Raw genomic sequence first — 23,330 nt, forward strand, 5'->3', positions numbered from 1 at the left:
TTGTTCTTATGTTGCAACATAGTGGGAACCAAGCTGTAGAGACCCTCATAAATCAATAAAATTAAATGAATATACTAAAAAGGGATTATACCACCTGTAATATAAAACTATCAATAAATAAATGTATTTTTAATCTAATTTGCATGTATTATATTGATTTTTTTTTTTTTTAAACTAGCATGTACATGTTCATCTTGAGTTTCTAGCATTCATTCTTGAAGTTGGCGTGCTGTATATCCACTGGCATAGAGCTCGTGAAATCTGGGAATGCCTTGTTGGTAACCAGGATGCAATAGATTATGATAAAGAGGTTAGTATTTTAATATTTGTATAATGCAGTTGTTTAACATTCAATAAAACTTTATTATCCCAAACTCCGGGGAAATTCATTTGGTTGTGGTATACAAAGATTCATAAAAACTTCTAAAAAGCACACAAAAAGGCAATTAAGCACAAGTACAACAATCAATAAAAATCTAAAAAATGTTAAAATACACAGAGAGAAACAAATAGCACACAAAATAAATTAGGTTCACATTGCATAGCATTATCTTCTTATAGTACCATTGTAGGCTCTAACTACAGTAGCAATAAATGATTTATTATAGCGCTCGGTATTTATTTTTCTCATGATCAGTACTGCATTACAAGACAAATATGACTAAAAATATATTTCTTTCATAATAACTTTACATTATAATATAATATTATGATTTATATTTTAGAAGGTATTTTTCACAAATCTAGATATTTTGACTTTTAGTAAGGGATTGTATCTTGTTGTCATGGTAGCACTGTGCTATTGTTACAGTGGGTAGAGGACCTCAATCCCAATATCCTTGGTTTCTTGTCAAACTCAAGATCATATTAAATTCACTTTTATTGATTGGGTTAAATCAATTATAGTCAATTCCTTTCTATAAATCATCAATTTCTTTATTATACTTTCTTAGATTGGTTTAAATTAATTATTTCTTTATTAGACTTGTTTTGATTGGTTTAAATCAATTATCAATTTCTTTATTAGACTTGTTTTGATTGGTTTAAATCAATTATCAATTTCCTTATTACACTGGCTTTGATTGGTTTAAATCAGTTATCAATTTCTTTGTTAGACTTGTTTTGATTGGTTTAAATCTGGATTGAATGACCTTGAAGCAGAAACTCAGCAGCATCTTTTCACTCAGAAGTTACTCAAACAAGATCCAGCATCATTGTCCCCAAAAAACTTTGATTGTTTTAAAGCATACTTTGAAACTGTTAATCAAAACAACCAATCATTGAGGAAAAGTGGTCCTAATTTGGTAAGCACCTAATAAAACATGTTTTGCTTTTTATAAAATTACATCTAAACAAGAATGATTGCGAGATTGTTTCCTTATAAAGAAATCTTGTTTATATTCTATCAGATCTGCCTGTTAAATAATTACCTTAAGTTATTTTGAAATGTTAAAACCCGGAATATTTGTAATGTTACTAATGCTATAATAAGAGTGTCATAAATTACATTATCTATCAAACTAAAAACAATAATAATATACCACTTTCCCAATATGGGAATACCCTAAAAACACCAGGTGATTTAGTAATGCTTGGTAAAAATAAAGGTTTTTTCCCATAACCAAAGGAATTCTATTTTTTAGGGGTATTTTTCATTCTTAAAGTATTGTAGAGCTAGCACAAATTCATGTTTTTCTCATAGCAAAAAATGTTGTATATATTCATTTTTTAATTATTTATTAGGTTGTTGAGAAGCTTGACTTACTGGGTTTAGAATTCATGTGGCAAGTTGCTCTAGAAAATCCAAATGAAGACATAGCAAATGTTGCCATCCGCCAACTGATGAAGATGTATTACACTAGCTTAGCTTTGAAACTTAAAAAGGTAGGCTAATATAAGACAATTTAAAAACTGTTAAAACAAGCACAAAGCAAAAGAAGCTGTAATGACATCATAAGACGGGATGTAACATCACATACACATCAATAACCTCGCTACCAAATATGGCTATATTCCGAAAAGTTACGTCACATCACTGGAAATGGCATAATTACGGTAAATTATGAAATCTCAAAGTGATTTTCTTTTCAAAGATACCAAACACGTCTATAATCCGAAGATTTTCGTAAACCGGAAGTGATGTCACATAAAATGACATTATTACAAAAATTATATGAATCTCCAAGTAATTTCCTTTTTAAATGATACGAAACTCGGCTTAATTTTTAAAAACCGGAAGTGATGACGTGATAATTATACCTCCGGTTATGTTTCTGTATTCAGCCACAATAACCTATATTTTCAAGGGTTGAGTTCATTGCATGATACGGATTTTTTAGGGTGGATTTAGACGATAAGGATTTTGTCAGGGTGGGTTCATGATACATTTTTGCCAGGGTGGGTTCATTCCATGAATCGGATTTCATCAGGATGGGTTTATAGACGATACAGATTTTGTCAGGATGGGTTCATAGTAGTATGGTAGATGATGTGGGTTCATGATGAGCCTTGACGATGGTTATAAAGTAACTCTATCTTAGTAAAGAGATCCCATAAGGAATGGAGTGTGAAAAAAAGAGCGAAATTCTCGTCATCGCCATCTTTGGGCTCAGACATTGCGGGATCTGCATCATCACTGTCATCACCATCATCTATTTGCATGAGGAATTTCCTCCGTTTTTCCGGAAGATTAACGTCAACCCAAACAGGCTTTATGTTGGAATCTGTCAGATGAAGGCTAGGATCCATAAGGTAAATAAGGCAAATTTACCTTTCTCTCTGTATGTCAAGAATACTCTTGCTAGGTATCTCATTTTCTCTTGGTTACTTTTCTCGCTCCCACGCATTTCTTTGGCAGCATCTATGAGATATCGTTCCGGTAATAATCGGTAATATAAGTGATCACTGCATAATAGTCCAAACAGACCTGTAGATCCATGTTACCATCCCACGCTTGTATCCATTCTTTGTTGTAATTGTTGATCATTATTTCATTCACCGATTGTTTCAGTACAATTACTGTTCCTTTCTCGCTAACTTTGAGCGCTCTGTAATACTCGTGTGAAACATCTGCTAATCGCAGTAGCTGATCTATTGATGTTTGGTCTAATTTATTCTTTTTCTGCAGATCTAGCAAGGTTTTCTTCACTGCTTCCAGTGTAGTATGATGATTGCTCAGTGTCTTTTTTGTATTCATTGTCACTCAGTTGTGATTTGTTCAAGGGCTGTGCAATGATCGTTCTTTCTAGGAAAACATGGGAATCCAAATCTGCAGTCTGTTCCATACTTGCGACAGGATTTAGTGTGGCTGTGAGTTTGCAGTTGTTTAGCAATAGAATATAGATCGTTTTCCGGTTGTGTATCACAGGTGATGAAAGCATCTACCAACTTTACAGAGAGATGCTTATTCTGCCGCAGGAAATCAGTAGATGATGTAATTCCTAGAAAATCTTCTTCTAGTTTCTCAAAAGTCGGCCAACAGACTCCATGAATGCGTTTTTGAAACTCTACCCTGTAGTTATAGGATTCAATATGCATAGGACTGTTTGTACCCATCATTATGTTTTTGATGAATGCCTTCACTCTTTGGTTAAAATTACGTGCCACTATATCCATGTTTTCTTGAAGTAACTTGTCTATTTTTATTCTTCCTTCTTCCGTATACTCTAGTGGTTCACCATCAACATACTGTATATAGTTTCGATCCCATCTTCCATTTGGTAACTGATGTCGTGGTTCCGTGAAAGGATGACCTCGAATTTGGTCAAGAACAGAAAACACGTCCTCCACATTTTGCAATTTCCGCGATGAATTGACATTTCCCTTCAAGTAACTGACACTGATTTGACTTTCAATAGAGTGTCGTTCAAGATAATATAAGGAAGCGAAAGTGAATGCATCACTAGAAATGAATCGTCTGTCTACATTATAAAGTCTTTGAAAGAAAAACTTCCAATGAGCCAATTTGATGAGCACGCAAGTAATGTAAACCATACCGACCAGTGGGATACAATGTTGTAAATGAATTTATATCCCAACTTTCATCTCTCATGAAATTAGTAGGTATTTTACCTTGTCCAGGTGCGACAGAAAGGCTATCTGTATCGGAACGATTCTTTTCTCTCTCCGGACAAACTAGATGTATTTCTGAATGATCGTCTGACATCACCGTGAAAAGATTATTATCGCTTTGATAACGAGTTCTTCCATCTTCTTCATTTTCATTGGTTTCTTTAGTATCACTGCTATCATTATTCTCATTAGTCTCGATATTTACATCATCATCGTTGACTATTTCATCTATGGGAGAATCTTCTTCTTCGTCTGAATCATTAGCCACCTCCTGTTTGATTTGTGCGTGATAGAATTTGTTGATCTTGACATCAGTGTACCCAGGATGTCCCAGCTCTTTACGTGTCATTATAGCTTGTATTATCTTCTTCGGATCAATATATGCATTTAACACATAAGGCTGTTTCTCTATCTGTCGCTTGAGTTTCACTGGAATCAAACCAGCATCATCTGGCAGTCGTGGTAAACTCGTTAATTGTGACATAGTGTTCAATATATCATCATCAGTTTTAGGTACATAAATGACCTGGTCTTTCATTGCTGACCATCCACTAGATGGTAGATCACGTAATTTTAGGAATAAAATAGATCTAGCTACGAGTACTCTACCAAGTTCAGACAGCTCTAGCTCTGGTGGAATAGGATCAAGATTCAAGCCGTTTCTCACACACATAGGTGACATTTTACCTTTCACCAAGTAACCTTTACATGTATGACAAACATACTTATCGGAAGAGGGCAATTCTGCTTTGATGACGTTTAGTTCATTTTCGTTCGTAACTTTTCGGTAATTTCCGTTACAACGTTTTTTTATACAACATTCGATGACAAACTATGCATGGGTATATTGGACCATAACGTACATCTTCTCGAAATTTTGCTCAATCGATCGTTACTAAGTTTTTTATTTGTGTATCGTTTCACAAACTTTTCTTCTTAGCGCTTAATGTCATCTCAATGAGATTCGTTATAACTTTTCTTCTTAGTGCTGATATCATCTCGATGAGATTCGTGATAACTTTTGAATCTACCTAGCATCTTAGAACGATTTTCATCGCTTTCATTCATAAGTCGCTCAGTTTCATGCTTCCATTTATATCCGCGTCTATTATTAAAAGTGTAATCATCTGGATACATTTTTCTACACGTTATGTTCTTTGCCAAGTGACCTTTAAGGCGCTTGAAAGACTTGCCACAACCCTTACATATGGACTCTGATGGAACCTTTGTGTCTGGAGATGGTTGATCAGGAGCTGGTTGTTCAGAAACTGATGTATCTGGAGATGGTTGAAAGATGGATGGAGTAAAATTAAAGTTATGGAGTGAAAGGTCACCAATGGAATATGCCTATTGTCCTATTCAGTGTGACCAGTGTGTTATGTGATCGACAGAAGTCGTCTATTATGTGCGCTAACTTTGATTGTATTCTATGATTTGTAAGTGTATGCTGCAGTCACAGACAAGGTTCTGATTCACTTATGGTTGTCATATGATAATTGATAGTAAAAAGACAAGAAAAAATGAAACTATAAAGTCAGTTTGGAGCGAAATTGATCAAGTCACATCTACATTTTGTAATGCAATGATTTCTCATTTATATCGAAATTGATTATATGCAACATATACAAATAATTCCTGAAATTATGTTGTTTTGGCAAATTGTTCCGAATTTTTTGCTATTTCCGGGAACAGAAGTGACATCACAATATGATAAATATGTTTTACTGTGTATATTCTTATTCTCCAAGTCAAGACATTTGAAATGCCACCAAACAGGGCTATATTACGACAAAAATCGTTTGGCACTAAGGTACCATCTTCGAGACGTCATATGGCTGCATCCGGTTTGAAATTAAAAAATCCGGCTATAGCTTTGAGGACATGTCCCTGTAGTATACCCATGCCAAATCACAGCTCAATACTACAACGAATAAGGGAGGAATAGTACTTTATAAATCGCACTTTTTTCGATTGGTACCATGTTTATGACGTCATAATTCTGCATCCGGTTGAAGTACAAGCATTTTCTCTCTATAGCTTTGTTCACCTATTACCCTAGTATATGCATGCCATGTTTCAGAGCCGTCAGACGACGCGTAAAGAACTAGTAGGACTTGAAAGTTTGGCTCAATAGCATGATACAAATAAAGATTTGCCATGCATTAAAATGTAAATGGGAAAATAACCTGCGACTTGCAGCCTACCTGGCTGAATTGCACACAGGTGTGCACATACCACAACTTTCTTCTCCTCTAAGGGTCCTTTCGTGTCAAATTCTGCCACCTGCCCTTTCGTCTGTCCACAACGACAGGGCTGCATGGACCAGTACACCCGAGTAACCACTCCTCTTCCGAAAAATGTACTGGGTTCTTTAGAGTGCACACAAGCCAGATGTGTACACTGTACCTCTAACTTTACGTCCTTACCCGAGAAGACTTGTTCTACCACCAGAACAATGGTTGAGAAGTGTCTTGAACCTGTGCCAATTGTAGTTATGGTTTGTCTCCAGAAGAGCATAACAACCGCAACATCAAGACAGCCTCAACCATATTTTATTTACTTTTGCGAAAACATGATGTAGCACAAACCTAACTATACAAATAAAGATCATAATAATATACAGTAGATAATGAAATGAGATAAAACTATTTCAGTACATATAAAATTGTTTAAAATATTATTAAATATTGTATCTTTTAATTTTGTTTTAGGATACAATTAGCGTTCACAAGAGGTTCATAGCGGAGTGTTACAATCGGCTTGAAGATGCAACTGTCACTCTAGGAGGATCAGCCATAGCTTTTGCCATTTCCAAAGCCAACAAGGCACTCACAGCAGCCACACTACCTGATGTAGCCTCACTACCAAGTCCATCCAGGTGAGTCTTTAATATTTGAATAATCAAAGATTTAAGTACCATTTCTCAGTGCTGTATCTCCACTTACTACAATATTTGTCCAGTATAATAGGAATATTTGGTATTACAGCATCTCATTTGTATCACATGTGGTGCTTGTATCATGTAAGGTTAGGTTAAGGATTAGGTTCTGGTTAGATACATGTGAAACATGTGATGCTGTATTCCTAGATATTCCTATAATACTTGAGAAATCTAGGTACAGTACAGATTGGGTGATTTAAGAGGTATTGCAAGAATTTATACTGCAAGTTCCAGAATACAAAGATAAAAAATAACATTTTACAACCTGTATATTATTTTAAAAATCACACTAATTGAAATCAAATTTTCGTAGGTATGCTCGTTTATTGACAATCGAGAGGCTTCTACAGTTGGCAGAGACTTACGTAACAACGGTAGAGGATCAACATACGTGTACGAGGACGATTCTGCCTCATGAAGCATCCTACCAAGGTCATCCAATCACGATGCATGTGTCATGTGATATTCCTAAACATGAGTTTACACTAGTTGTAAGTTATTGGACACGAGAGTATCACAGAGTAGTGTGAACAACCTCTTAAACTTTTTCTAATTTTTATTAATTTTAACCACACTTAAGATTCTTTAATAAAATAAAGTGGTAAGGAAATATTCTTATTGAATTTTTCTTTTGTACCATGATACAAATTAATTGTATGGTTATTTGCAAATTTTCAATATTTCATATTTCGTTATGTATGTCTACACTATCAAACTTTATGTGAAATGTGATGTGCCCTTATATGGACATTATGATATCATATCACTACCATATTTGGGAATATCACTACCATATTTGGGCACATCTCAATTTTTTTGTCAAACTTTATATTTCTATCTAGGGACATTCAAATGAAAGTTTAAGGAGTGTTCGGACAAAGATTGCTATACGTTTAAAAACCAACACAGATAATGTACAGATTGCTGCCAATGATGCCATGGTATTTATTTATTGTTTTTTTATTATTTTGGTTTCTTTGTGTATAGAGTGATTTATGATAATATCGCCTTCAAATAATGAATGTTTAGTAGATGTTGAATGTAGAAAATATGTTCATTCATTGAATGAAAGTCTGGATCCAGTTGGAGCCAAGTTGAATAAGACCGTCAACAATGAAATTATCTCATTATTGTGATTGGTCAATTACGCATCACATGTCATTTAGAATTAGCTCCATCTAAATAAAAAAGTAATATCTAATGATGATAATTAACACTCTCGTATGCACATTCAGCTATGTAAACATTTTTTAGAATGTTTGCCATACGACGATGTTGATTGATCGCATTCGGAAATCAACTTGTGTGTGCCGTCTATAACTGTTCTACTCCGCGTCTCAGTTGGAGCACTGCCCTTTTAAAGAGCCTAGCATTCGTCAATAATTTACAATGGATAAATTGAATCAAAGTTAACTTTTATAAAACAAATAATAAATGCTTTGTATTCATTGAATGAAAAGAGAGAATATTTATTTCAACTTGGCTCCACTTCGTGAGAATAGAGCGGTCGATTTTTCTACTCACGAAATATTCTCACCATCCAACTCAATAATTAAACATTCATTATTTGTATATTATCACATGGGCACCGTTTGATAATCATATACATTTCTATTGAAGCTTCTTCCAAGTAAAGATCAGAAATTACTTCGCCAGTTATCATTTGAAGAAGAGCAGTCACTGACAGTTAAGCAGACTATGGTATCTAGTATTCAGTACAATACACGTAATGATGAGGTAAGTGTAAGCTTACAGACTCGGCAAGGAATACTATTATTTGGGTGACAGAAATTTACAATTGTCCTGTTCAATAGATAAAATATTTGGTGATTCTTATTCTTTATTACCATAAACACAACAATAAACAACTACAATTAATTGGCAGGAAACAAAAAAGGAAACTAAATCCCTATGGCTAAAATGCCAATGTTACCCACTTACCAAGTAGCACATTAAGGTTATTCAAAAAATATCAACAATAACAATCTAAAAATCATTCATAAATACACAAAAACTTGCAGCACCTAAGAGAATAACAATGCAAGAAGTAATATAAATACTTTTAATTTTATTTGTAGCAAATTAATATCAGCTTCCAACCACGAACAGCTTATGCAATAGAGTTGGAAAGATCGTTACCTGGTGTTGTCATGGCAACTGGTGGTCAAGTATTTGAGATGCTCTATCAGTTAGCAGATTTAGATGAACCAAAGTAAGAATGAATTCAAATGTTTTATTTTACAGCCTTAAAGTTATAGTACAAAAATTAATTAAAATAATTAGTTTTATGCTATAAATTTTTTTTAGTGATATGTGACTTTTATTTCAGAATTACGGAAAGAGTGCGCAATCTTCTTCGCCTTATACCCACCGATCCATCAGTCGTAGAAGCTTTAGATAATATATGTCGCAATGTAAGTATAGTATCTGATGTTTATGTAGTAATCTTTAATACTTCCTCAATGGAAAATCCATGGCAGAAGTCAAAACAAATAAACTATTGAGAGATGTGACCAAATCATAAAGAGTGCTATAATTTGTACAAAATTCATCCAAACAAAAATAGTGAATAAGGGTACATTACATTAAATGTACCTGATTTTTCTAGATTTATCATGTTATGTAAAGTCAACATACCATAGTTCCTCGGGTATAGTCCCACCTTTGGTAAAATCCCACCTCGGGTATAATTCAACTCCGACTTTATGATCACCTTTGCATATAGAAGCATATCCCTGTCCCAGTTTATAATTTAAAATAAGGTAAGAGATGGGCCTAGCCTAGAGGCTTAGCAAGAAATCGAGTGACATTAATTAATAGATTGTTGTTAACGTTCTTTATGTTTATAGAATGAAGATGCTGAAAGCTTGGAAGGATCACCAGTTAAAGCCCACCGTCAAGTGCTGCAAGATTTATTCACAACTTCTTCACAGTCATCAATGTCTGCGTTTAGGGTGCTTTATAACTTAGAGGTATTTTCATTTGTTATATTATTTTTAGTTTGACTGTGTATCTGAAATATACTTTGATGGTAAGATTGCTTTCAGATCTAGGTCATAGATATAATTGTACTGAGTGGTGGTGGTTGGATGGGAACACCCACAAATCTTTCAATCGGCAAAAATCTTACTTATTTCATTTTCTCCAAGCGTAATTTCAATACAGAAACCACCCAAGAAACCGAGTACCTGAAAGTAAATGTGTATTTATTCTGGTCCTCAAGCATAACTGGAAATTGGGAAAATTAAAATTAGGTCCTCCACAGACCCACTGCATCCAGCAGTGCAGCGCCCACCAGATCAGAACCCACCAGATTAGCACACCGGGAGACGATTCCCTACATTTTTTTCTTTATAGTGTACCAAATAAACAGAACCAACGTCTTTACATCCCATCAAAAGGACAAGGCAATGAGAGTAAAGCATCTTGCCTAAGGATGCAATCAGTATGTACAGATAGGCTCGAATCCATGCCTATCACATGCTTGTCCGATATTATCATTAAACCATTACTCTCCAGTATATACAGCACCCAACGAGACTCCCAGATGATCTCCCATCCAGAAACGCAACCACCTAACATTACTTAACTTTTCAATGTTATTCCCAACCAACTTTAACATTTCAACACCCATCTTTGCTAGATTCAAATCCTCATACAAAACTTTTTAAGACTTCACAAAATCACAATCACTTTGACTTCGACTTCATAGGTACTTAATGCTTGTCTGATGCCGGCCAATCATGAAGATAATGGTATCCAATCAACAAGAAGATTCCGTGAAGCTTTTCTGAATGCTGGTGGATTGAGTTTAATTGTGAACATACTGCAGAAGGATGCTATTCCATCTGATGCTGATGAGGAGACAAGAAGAGGATGCTATTCTATCTGTATTCAACTTGCAAGGTAAGTATTTCTCCAATTTTGTTTATATTATCTTTTTTTTTTGTTTAAATTCAAAGGCAAATTACTGCAAAAATGACAATGCTCTGGGTATCAGTGGCTGGATCTCAATGGAGGTACAAAATAAAATAAGCAAAAAGCTAAATCAAAACGATAAAGTAAAACGGCCGGTATAAGTAACAATATTCCTTGTGTTTGTAAATTGCATAAGATTTACAAATTATTTCTATGTAATATTATTTAGTACAGTTCTTATGTCATGTTTGTTTTTTTTATATGCTATTTGGATATAACGAATATTTAATGATGTATTGTCCCCCTGAAAAAATAATTTTTAACATTTTTTTGTTGAATTCATGCCATTTTAATGTCACAATAGTTATCCACTTTGAACAAAAATTGAATTGGAAAAAAGTGTATTTACTTGAAAAACTGTAATTTAAAGCAAAAAATAGTCAAATTGGCTGCCAGCCAATGTGTTTTTGGTTGAATTTGACCATTTATTTTGTCATTTTAAATGAGAAAACATTTTTTTTCAATCTTTTTTTACCGAAGGGATTAACTTTATTAACTACAAAATAACCTATTCAAAGTTTGATTTAATTAATCTTATTTTTTCATGTTTTTGTGGGACAATACATCTTTAATACACTATTATTGTTACAAACTTTTGATTTTAGGTTTGTCTTACCGAAGGGATTAACTTTATTAACTACAAAAAAACCTATTCAAAGTTTGATTTAATTAATCTTATTTGTTTCATGTTTTTGTGGGACAATACATCTTTAATACACTATTATTGTTACAAACTTTTGATTTTAGGTTTGTCTTATGTGGTCAAACGACGACAGCCCTAATAGAGAATGACCTTTCGATATTATCGTCCAGTCAGCAAGAGGCAACGCTGGATAGCTCTTGTTTCTCCAGCTCAAGTATTAGCTCCTCATCCCCTCGGAAGTCAGGACTTTGGAATCGGATGAGCAGTCTTGGAAGTGCTGGGGGTGACTTCACTGGCAAAGATGGTACTGAGGTTGCAATTTCAGTCATTCAGGTGATACTAATAATATATAATAATAATAATTTATTTGAAGATACACTTTTGTAACAGTGGCACACTTTGATATGAAGGTGCGTTCTACAAGCAAAATTTACTAAAAATCACATTACAAATGCTAATTTTTTATTGCTAGCAATAATAAATACGACAACCGAACAGTACCTGGATATGGACAAACCAACCCCCAATCTAATTACATTTTTATGTTGAATTAGAACAAATGGAAGCAAGCTATTGAGCCTGCTACTGGCCATTCATCTCCGAGTTATATGAATGTTTATGTTTTGCATCAAATGAATCAAATCAACATTCATAATGCTACTCCTACCAACTAAACAAACATGATACACTTTATCTTAGATTAATCAGCTAGCCTCTTGTGTTACAGACTATGAGTTCAGCAGAGTATACTTCTATGATTTCACAATTTATGCGAGTGTCTTGGGCAGCGGCTGCTGGGAGGCTATACTTAGCAAGCTCCAATCAATCTAACCATGGTCTTTCCTACAGCATTGGCAGAAGAAGTCGCCAAAGTAGCACAGGTAAAATAAATTGGTTCTTAATCAAAAGTATTTCAGGGTTTATTACAGTTTAATTTGACCATGTTGTTCAGTTTCTTGCTCTTTCATTGATATTATTATTATTTCATATTTAAGACATTTATTTTTTTCAATGCATATAAGTACAGATGCAATAAACATTGAAAGGGAATATAACTAGATATCTTGTTTCCAAACAAAAACATTGTTCGTAACTTAAAGAGAGTTGTGCACTAATATAATGCATATAAGTACAGATGCAATAAACATTGAAAGGGAATATAACTAGATATCTTGTTACCAAACAATAAACATTGTTCGTAACTTAAAGAGAGTTGTGCACTAATATGATGATTTTATTTAAAGAATTAAAGATGTTTTGTCCCCCAAAAACATGAAAAATGAAGATTAATTAAATCAGACTTTGAATGGGTTATTTTGTAGTAAATAAAGTTAATCACTTCGGTAGAAAAAAGCAAAAACAAAAATGTTTTCACTTATAAAATGACAAAATAATTGGTTAAATTAAACCAAAAACCCAAATTCATTGGCTGCATTAAATTACAGTTTTTCACGTATAAATAAATTGTTTTCGATACAATTTTTGGTCAAAGTTGATAACTATTATGTGACATTAAAATAAAATATTCAACAACAAATTTCTTAATAATTATTTTTTTCAGGGGGCACCTAACCATGCTTTTGTGTGTTGTGTTGATTTATGTTTGAATTATTGATTTGTTTAGGAAGTGCGACTAGCTCATGCAGTGAAAGTGATGTGCAGAATCTGCAGTCTGGTGTCTGCTTGTTGAAGTCAAAGGTGTCTGCTGGTGATGCAATGATTGCCCGTGACGCTCTTGAACTCCTTGTAGCTTGCCTTCAGCTTCGTAGTCAACTTCTCAGTAAGTACCTTTACCTTTTTTTTCAATATATTCATTATTTTATTTAGTTTGTTGATTATAAATTCTACTTATTTTAATTTTATTTTTAATTGTTGTCAACTGATTATATATGTTCTTATTATTGTCCTGTCAAATGGTATTGTACTGAGGCTCCCTAATGATCAACTTCAGCTGGATGGACCACCCTCATAAAATATTGTTGAAATAAGTGAATAAACGCATCATAAGTAATTTATCAAAATGTTTATATATCTTTTTTGGAGGTTCACACTTACAGACTTTTGCTTAATGTGTCTTCATAACACGTTTTACTGTTCTTTGATAAATACCTTGCCTAAAAAAACAAGTAGTACTTGTAACTGATATATATATGGTTTGAAGTTTAATTTGTGATACCTAAAAGACCATTTCAAAATGATTCTACTGCAGTTACTGCAGTAAATATATTTTATTTACTTTTTAACCTGTATGTAAGGAATATTTAGGAATTTAATCGTTATTTTTATCCATATATTTTTAAAAAATAGAAAAAAATATAATACATTGATATATTGTCGACTATTTAGCCGTTATTGAGGAGATAATAGCAAGTTTTGACAGAGAGTCTTGTCGCGTTGATCGGCGGGCTAGGCCAGGCCCAGCTAATCGGCGTCGCTACTTCATTGTTGATTTTCTCAAAATGAAGATTTCCAGAGCTAGAAAGTGACTCGTATGTTTTCATTAATAACTCTTCATAAAATAAACCAATTTTAATAAACAACGCCTCATTTGAAAGCTTATTAAATATAGTTTATGAATATATCAAAATCTAAAAAATAATTATTTCCGACACTGCGCCGATTTTGTGATGCCATGCCTCGTATGCAATTATAGAACAAGCATTTTATGGGTAATCATACATACTAATTATTTAATTATGCATCATCAATATCTAGATTGGAAAAAACTAAAATATGTTATTGCAGTTTTAAAAAAATGTAGTTTAACTGCAGTAGAATAATGTCAACATTTTTTTAATACATATTTTGTTGTTTTTAAACTAGATTTATATTATTGTATTGACTGTTTTATGGTTGTTTAGTAAGTTTTTTAGGTCATCAACCACGTACAAGCTTTTAGCTTTTTGTTGATGGAGCTTTTAATCTTTTAATGTATTTTATTCTATATTTTTAATATTTTCTCTTTGGATGAATAGATTAATAAAATGGAATGAAAAATTGTATTTAAATATTTTCAAACAAGCTTCTTTTTGTTATCTAGATTCTTTCTACAGTCTTCCATCTGTCAACGACTTCATAATTGAAATCTTGTTAGCGTCTGCTCATCCAGATGTACGGACGGCAGCTATGGAACAGCTGTATGCGTTAGCTACCACACATATCCAGGATAGCCCACATCTACTCCAGCCTAAGCTCTTCCTAATCCAAGTGTTCATCAAGGCACACGTTCCCCTGTGGCTCACTAGTACATATACCAGGTCTTCAAATTTAAGGTAGGCATAGGCCTTGAGTCTAAATTAAAGACTACTAAACTAAAGACTTTACATATTGAGTGAATTACTGATACTATTAGGTTTTCTGTTTTAAAATATAACTATTTTCTATCTCAGATTGCTAAGTCAATGCAAACAATATTTTAATCTGCGATGTCTATTGTTTGAAAGATTAACAGGTATGTAAGATAGACTTGGTTAAGTATGAAACTCCCAGCACCATATAACAAAATTAGAATATTGGGAAAAAAAAATTAATTAATTTGGTCAGGCTATAGTATTGTATAAGAGTTTTCGATTTGCTAAGACCTACATGTAACGTACATTGTGTCTTGTTTGTCGTTTTGACCTAGAATCTTCCAAAACTGTTTTTAGAAAGCACACCCCATATACATACTTACAATGAATTAACATAAAGTTCTTAGGTTGTAAAGGCCAATTTACACTGACGAGCAATAAAAAGGTAATAAAAATATAGAATCTGTTATTCCTTATGACCATTTACACACAATACATAGTGTACAGGCGGTTTCCGCTTTGGATACTGTAGATACAGATTCTACATATGTGACAAGTTATGTGGTTTTTCTACTTACCGTTACCGTGTAAATTGGCCTTTAAGCATCTTGTCTAAGATACAGTTAGTATGGTACAGATAGGCTCTAACCCATGCCTATCACATGCCAGCCCGATATTATCATTACACCATCATTCTCTGGTATATACAGCACCTGCTGCGATTCCAGAACTCCCATCCAGAATGCAACCAGGCCCAACATTGCTTAACTTTGGTAATGATTGAATTTCAGTGGAAGAACAAACTATCCTAGGAGTGAATCCAAGGTCAATGTTGGAGGATGAGATTGAATGGCTTAGTAACTTTGAATCTGGTGCTTGTGAGGAGAGTGCTGTTGAGGTTGAAAACCAACTCATCACAGGTCATTTACTCTTAATGAAGAATCTTCTTACTTGTGAGGACATCGACAAAAAACAAATTGGTAAATATACAAAAAATATCTGTGGCAACATGATATAAAGAATAATAAAACAGCATTTTAATAAAACATTGTAAATGTACCAATGTCACAAACTTACCATGATTTAGTCACAAGATTTAGTAGAGATCAGCCAGCATACAGTCTTGAAAAAATTCATAAAAAAACAAAACATAAACATATGTGTCCAATTTTGTTTAAAGCCTTGTGTTACACTAAATTATGTTTGTTTTAGCAAGTATATCAGCAAGCAAAATGATTACAATTTATACCTAGATACAGATAGTTGTATGACATTGCCTCTTTCTGCAGATGGGATTTAAAGGGGGATTGTGGGTTTAAAATTGCTTTTAAATATCGTTTATTTATTAAATAAAAAATATTATAACAATATAGACATGTCAGAATGAAGAAGTAATAACGAGAAATTAAAAAATTAAATTTCATATACATTTTAGGGTAAATTCATGGAAAGTCTGTTTTTCAGCAGCTTAGGGAAGCTCATTAATATTCATGAGATATTCACAAAATCACGTCATCAGTGGATTCCAAACTCGCGACGTCATGTACGTTGTGTTTGTCAACTAATTTACATCTCTCTCCCCTGTCAAACCACGACCACCCGATCATTGTGAAATACATTTTTTGTAGATTTTCTAAGCTAGGCCTAAAGTGTAATAATAACAGTAGTAGCATATATTTATTTGACATTTAATGAAATACAAAATTTAGTACAGATTACTCCATCGTACAGATTATATATAGATTGTATACAGTTACACTATTTTTATACCTCGAATAGTTCAGATCGTATTATCGGCTTCAAGTACTAGGCTAGGCCTAGCCTAAATCATTTTTTGTCATGGGTGAGAGCCATTCTGACTAGGGATTCCATGCCACGATGGCTACCCTACGTTTTAAAACATTGGGCCCATCATGGGCCTAGCTAGCCTACTACTAAACGATTGGCCCATAAATAACAAAACTCAGTGGATCCAAACCCATCCTATCAACCAAACTCCTAAACAATCTAAACCTAAAACGTTCTACAAAATCGGCTGTAAATATTGAGGCAAAACAAGGTCCGATCGCCGTCCGCACGTATGGTGTCCCGATCGTCTAAGTAGGCCTAAAATAGGGGTCCTCCTAAATACCAAGACCTACCAAGACCTACCAAGACCTACCAAGAACTACCAAGACCTACCAAGAACTACCAAGACCTGTCAATTTAAAGTGTTAATTTAACAAAATATGATATATATAGACTTCTAATAGCATTTCCAACAATAAAACCTTAATTTTAGCGCGATATAGACACCAAAAATGTTAAATAATCGACAAGCTTCGCGTTCGCGAAACAAACTGAGTTGATGCATACATTGCGTCACAAATGTCCGTATTGCGTCAACTAGTATGACCTACAAAGAACTACCAAGACCTGTCAATTTAAAGTGTTATTTTAACGAAATATGATATATATAGACTTCTAATAGCATTTCCAACAATTAAACCTCAATTTAAGCGCGATATAGACACCAAAAATGTTACGAAAATGTTAAATAATCGACAAGCTTCGTGAAATGAACTGAGTTGTTGATGCATACATTGCGTCACAAATGTCCGTATTGCGTCAACTAGTATGACTCACTGACACTCGACGCAGTTCTCCTGTCATAGGCCTACTGGGTCATAGGCCTACATTTAACATTTTTGGTGTCTATATCGCGCTACAATTGAGGTTTTATTGTTTGAAAAGCTATTAGAAGTCTATATATATTATATTTCGTTAAAATAACACTTTAAATTGACAGGTCTTGGTAGTTCTTGGTAGGTCATACTAGTTGACGCAATACGGACATTTGTGACGCAATGTATGCATCAACTCAGTTCGTTTCGCGAACGCGAAGCTTGTCGATTATTTAACATTTTTGGTGTCTATATAGCGCTAAAATTTAGGTTTTATTGTTGGAAATGCTATTAGAAGTCTATATATATCATATTTCGTTAAATTAAAACTTTAAATTGACAGGTCTTGGTAGGTCTTGGTAGGTCTTGGTAGGTCTTGGTAGGTCTTGGTATTTAGGAGGACCCTAAAATAGGCCTAGTTTACTCTCCAAAAAAGCGGATACTGCAGCAAGCAATTAGACCAGGTAGGTAGTAGGAAGGAGACCTGGCCGATCCGGCCCAGTTAAAAATTGAGCTAGCTAGTGTAGTAGACCCTATGCGAATTGATACTACCAGGCCTTTTACTATAGGCTACACTTGTTAAAACATTAGCAATACTTATGTTTACAAATATTCCAACTGTCTCATTCGAGCTATGTTATCTATACCATTCCGGTAGGTCGAGTCGACCTTCAATCAAATACTGTACATCGTTCATGTTGTGATTATAAACGGGGTATACTCGACCCGACCAGTTTGGTATTGTATCTGCTTATCACGTGACGATGCCAAGCATGGGCAGAGAGGAGAGCACGTGTATCATCGTCTCGCTCTCCTCGCTCAGCAGGAATGTATACGTTACGCTTCATTGATTTTGAAGGCTTTCCCTAAGTCAGTGCGAAAATCGGCAAACGTAAAGTGCAAACATATCTAAGTTTTCACTGTTTTGATAAATTTTCATAGAAAATTGACTTCATAAATGGGAAGACCGACTAAAATTACATCAGATAAGTATAATTTTACAAAAGTAATTGATATGGTTAATGATAACGAGTCGTCGGAAGATTGACCATTTCACGAATTTCCTATTCTGTAACACAGTGTCATATCGCCGTAGCTGCACTTGTAATCTGGCCTCATTTCACAGCCTTCGTTCTGCTTCACTGGGCGCTTATATAAATTGAAACTTTTACCGTTCAAGAGACAAACAAATATATTTTACATTTTTTACTATTCATTTTAAACCCGGAACCCCCCTTTAAAGGCAGTGGTCCCATGCACATAAATTGCACATGTGCAAAATTCACAACTATTTGAAAATAGTAGATGTGCTACTATACTGGGAGTACCAGTCTTGTACTGAAGAGGTCACCCAGTATAAATAAGAAATACTGCAAATCCAAAAATATCCTAGCCTGAATATAGGGTCATCCTATATAAAATGTGTTATTTTCATTGTAGGTAAACAGCTAATTGGCAGCATGTTAAATGAGTATTTGTTCCCAGCTTCACGGATTATACTCGCCAATGCCAACAATTCTAGGGTTACATCAAACCTAAACCTCAACCCAAAGTAAGTATTGACTTCAATTTACCAAATCATTATCTCTGTCATGGATTTCTTTTATTTTTGCAATATGTCTATCATTTATTTCAAGATGTATTGTCCCCCAAAAACATGAAAAAAAAAAAAGAAACTGTTAAATTCTACCAAAAACCCATTTACTCAAAGTCAATTGACTATTTTATGTTTTAAATTACAGGGGTTTTTTTTTAGAAAACATTTTTTTTTTTTTTTCGATCTAACCAAGGTACAATATATCCTTAAGATATGATATATAATAGTACATTGTTGACTTTTTAAGTGTGATTTTTGTGGTGTGTTGTCATTAACTGTATTGTTATTTGTTATTTTGTTTAGGTTAGCATGTAACACAGCCAAGTCAGCTGCTTATGATCTCCTTGTAACATTATGTGATAATTGTTCAGAGAACCTTAGTCAAGTAGCTCAGCATTTATCATTAATGCATCACCAGCCTTCAGCATCTGTACAAGTGCAATGGGATGTAAGTTTAAACTTGTTAATAATAATAATATTACTGAGCATTTATAAAGCGCTCTTAAACTGCTACCTCACAGCGCTATAAAGAGTAAAAATCAAGTGAGCTTTAAGAGGCTTAACTTAATTTTTTTTTTCACTGTTAAGATAAGATATATGTTAATGTCATGTTTACATGTGGTATACATGAAATGAGTTGTTTACATTGCATACAGTATGAAAAACACAAAGATTCAACAACAATGGCTAAGGGATAGAACCTCTAGATATAGTAAGTGTCTATGCAAACCTATCACTCAGTGACCATTCATACCTGTGGGAAGGTCATTGCTTATGATAGATCAAATCAAGTTAGCACAGATACTACATTGCTGTTGTACACCAACACACTACTACTACACACTATTCCTACTCTTGAAATTAACACTTAAATCTTTAGAACTTTAGAGCTTTTTTTTTTTTTTTTTTTTTTACAGTTATCCCCACCGGTTGATGGTAGGTCACCTAGTAAATATGTTGGGTTGAAAAACGGCGGTGCTACTTGTTACATGAATTCTGTGATTCAGCAGCTGTATATGATTCCAGGAATACGAGAGGTAAAGTATTTATATTTAAATTTACATATATTTATTGATGTGAGAGGTAAAGTATTTCTATATTTTCCGTAACATATATTTATTGATGTTACAATTAATTATTAAACAATATACTAAAATAAAATGCTTAAAGATAATACTTTACATGAAGAAAACATTAAAAACTAAGACGGAAAAAGTACACAGCAAGAAAACTACATAATAATAAACATAACAAGTATGTATTGGTACATTTACATGCTACATGCCAACTTGACCTCTTAACAAGTTTCCAAATAAGATATATATTATGAACCCAACATAATACAAATTTGTTTATGAGTGACTTTTAGTTCTTCTCGTACTGCGGCATCATTACACTCATTTATTTTCAGGAGATTCTTGGTTGCCATGACAATGATGATGATGACGACACAGTATTCTATCAACTACAGATGATCTTTGGTCATCTGATGGAGAGTAAATTACAGTTTTACGAGCCAGAACGGTTTTGGCGGGTATTCAAATTGTGGGGTGAGCCGGTCAATATCAGGGAACAACAGGATGCGTTTGAATTTTTCACTGATTTAACAGATCAAATTGATGAATTTCTAAAGGTTAGTTTTATTTACCTGATGTTAGTGGTTTTTTTTTTTTTTTTTTTGGTTGGGGGGGGGGGGGGAATTGAATTGAATTGGAGAGAATTGAAAGATAATGAATGGACAAAAGTTTTTAATAAGAACCAAAAACCAAATCTTTTATTTTGTTTCTTTTTCACTCTTCAAATGAATTTAAATAATTCCTGACCCCGTTTATTCATTTGAATTTTAGGCTAACAGCAAAAAACAAGTCTTTAAAAGCAAGTTCCAAGGAGTCTTCACAGACCAAAAGATATGTCAAGACTGCCCTCACAGGTGAGCTAATAATATCTTGCAGCTGTTTACAATGAATGTAGAATCGATAAAACATGACTTAAATTGAAGTAGCAAGTGAAAAAGCATCCATATCAATTCTGAGAACATGTCCGATGAAATACAAGTTGAGAAAAAAACTTGCTATTGTCATATAGTAGGAAGCTTTCAAATTGGGACGACCTAGAAGTATAAGTTGAATCATGGTAATTCATTGTGGAGCTGTAGCTTGTTGGCCTTCCAATCCCAAGGTCTAGGGTTCAATCCTAACGTAGTGCTAGAGTTGGAACTCTTTCAGCTTTGCTCTCTAAGCCTCAAATGAGATTTAGTTTATAAACATGATATAAATTATAAAATAGTTTATCGACCCTGTATTATTGCTGTTGTATGCATATGAAATAAAAAATAAAAGCCACATGTCTCCTTACTCGATTCCTTGATAAGTTTTGGCAGATTGTAGGTCCAGGTGATAACCAGAGACACAATTATCTGATCCTACTATAGCTCGTTGCAAATTGAAACCTCCCTTCCAACTGATTGTATATAAGAATCACATATGAACTATTTCTTACTGAATCACAAACTGAAATGTTGTTTTAGGTACGAGCGTGAGGAAGAGTTCTTTGCTTTGAACCTCACCGTGAAAAGTCAAAATCTAGACGCTTCTTTGGAGCAGTTTGTGCGTGGTGAAATGTTGGAAGGAGATAATGCATATCTTTGTGAAAAGTGCAATGAAAAGGTAAACAAATATGTAAATATTATAACACGCCTCCAACTTTGGACATGGAGTAGAAGAGTTATAGACGGCGTGCACGGCAAGTTGATTTTCGATCACAATCAGTCAACGCCGTGTGGCAAACATTTTCAAAATGTTTATAGAAAGCTGAACGTGCATTAGAGTGCGTTAGTTATCACCATTAGATATCACTTTCCGTTAAGGCTAATTCCAAATGGCTAATTAACCAATGAAATTGAAGAATACAATATAAACAAGAAATATTTCTTACAAAAAACGCTGCTCGCTTATTGACTTAACAGTTTTAAAGATATATTGTCCCTCTGAAAAATATTTTTTATTTCAAATTTGTTTTTGAATGTGTCATTTTATTGTCACATAATAGTTATTTTACCTGAAAAAAATGTAATTTAAAGCAAAAAATACTTAAATTGTCTGTCAGACAATGGTTTTTGAGTTATAATTAAACGTTTCTTTTCTCTTTTTATATGTGAATAAATATTATTTTTTTGTTACAGAAGTGAATAACTTTGATATGAAACACAGACTCAATTTCTGTCACTTTAGTTTATTTTATTGATAAGGTCAAGTCTGGGGGTCACTTCATCACGCCTAGATACTTCAAGTGTGAAGTATCCTATTACAAACAAAAACTTCAATGGACTGTTTTGATAATAATTCAATGATTATCTGACAGCGAATTACAGTATTATATAATATCATGGGACTCATAAATACCAGAAATGCTTTGGGATTTGTCGTTCAACCGCTGCTTGCGGTTAATAAATGAGTCATCTCTTGTGATGTAGCGGGCTAGAGCAGCAGCGTGAAAATGATAATTAACTTTTCTGGGTCAAAATCTATATACTCTAAAGAAGAAAAATATATATATAACCAGCCTTTTCCCATTTGCAATTTTTAATTAAGTTTAGTTATTCATGAAAGTGCTTGGAAATATACATTGACAAAATATTGATGCATTGTTTATTTTAGCGCAATACAATTAAGAGAACATGCATCAAGACGTTGCCACCTGTGTTGCTAATTCATCTCAAGAGATTTGGCTACGATTGGGAAGCTGGAAGAGCTCTCAAATTTGATGATCATTTTAAGGTAAATTTATGTTTAAATTGTTTAAATAATATTATAAATTTTTATTAACGTTACCGCTCGTCTGTGTAAATTGGCCTTAAACCATAAAGATTGTAAGATAACTGAAGTTTAGATGGCAAAGTAAGTGATAAATGAAGTTTAATAGGCTTGAGTTCACAAACCCAATGGCTGTAACTTGCAGTTTGATAATTGTTATCATTACTTATATAAAGCTCTATCTACAGTATCAAACTTTATCAAAATATGATGAGCCCATATATGGACAGGGTTATGTCATATCACTACCATATTTGGGCACATCACACTTTTTTTGTCAAACTAGTTAGATAATGTAGATGGAGCTTAACCACTATCATAACAGCGTCTTTTTA

General features: G+C 33.7%; 1 protein-coding gene across 1 annotated transcript in view; it reads left to right on the forward strand.

Annotated features, from left to right (window-relative positions):
• Nucleotides 1–23,330, forward strand: part of LOC144845409 (ubiquitin carboxyl-terminal hydrolase 24-like) — a 52,183-nt gene that overhangs the window by 14,887 nt on the left and 13,966 nt on the right. The window contains exons 14-37 of the mRNA XM_078702712.1: nt 179–310; nt 1,116–1,304; nt 1,744–1,884; nt 6,783–6,949; nt 7,326–7,503; nt 7,855–7,953; nt 8,633–8,749; nt 9,091–9,224; nt 9,342–9,426; nt 9,862–9,984; nt 10,725–10,918; nt 11,738–11,966; nt 12,361–12,514; nt 13,258–13,413; nt 14,674–14,905; nt 15,023–15,084; nt 15,715–15,903; nt 19,027–19,138; nt 19,487–19,631; nt 20,101–20,220; nt 20,595–20,816; nt 21,031–21,113; nt 21,711–21,849; nt 22,840–22,959. Of these exons, the coding sequence (XP_078558838.1) occupies nt 179–310; nt 1,116–1,304; nt 1,744–1,884; nt 6,783–6,949; nt 7,326–7,503; nt 7,855–7,953; nt 8,633–8,749; nt 9,091–9,224; nt 9,342–9,426; nt 9,862–9,984; nt 10,725–10,918; nt 11,738–11,966; nt 12,361–12,514; nt 13,258–13,413; nt 14,674–14,905; nt 15,023–15,084; nt 15,715–15,903; nt 19,027–19,138; nt 19,487–19,631; nt 20,101–20,220; nt 20,595–20,816; nt 21,031–21,113; nt 21,711–21,849; nt 22,840–22,959 (3,522 nt within the window). The remainder of the gene's footprint in view (nt 1–178; nt 311–1,115; nt 1,305–1,743; nt 1,885–6,782; nt 6,950–7,325; nt 7,504–7,854; nt 7,954–8,632; nt 8,750–9,090; nt 9,225–9,341; nt 9,427–9,861; nt 9,985–10,724; nt 10,919–11,737; nt 11,967–12,360; nt 12,515–13,257; nt 13,414–14,673; nt 14,906–15,022; nt 15,085–15,714; nt 15,904–19,026; nt 19,139–19,486; nt 19,632–20,100; nt 20,221–20,594; nt 20,817–21,030; nt 21,114–21,710; nt 21,850–22,839; nt 22,960–23,330) is intronic.

Source organism: Antedon bifida, chromosome 6 (genome assembly GCF_963402885.1).
Source record: "Antedon bifida chromosome 6, ecAntBifi1.1, whole genome shotgun sequence".
NCBI lineage: Eukaryota > Metazoa > Echinodermata > Crinoidea > Comatulida > Antedonidae > Antedon > Antedon bifida.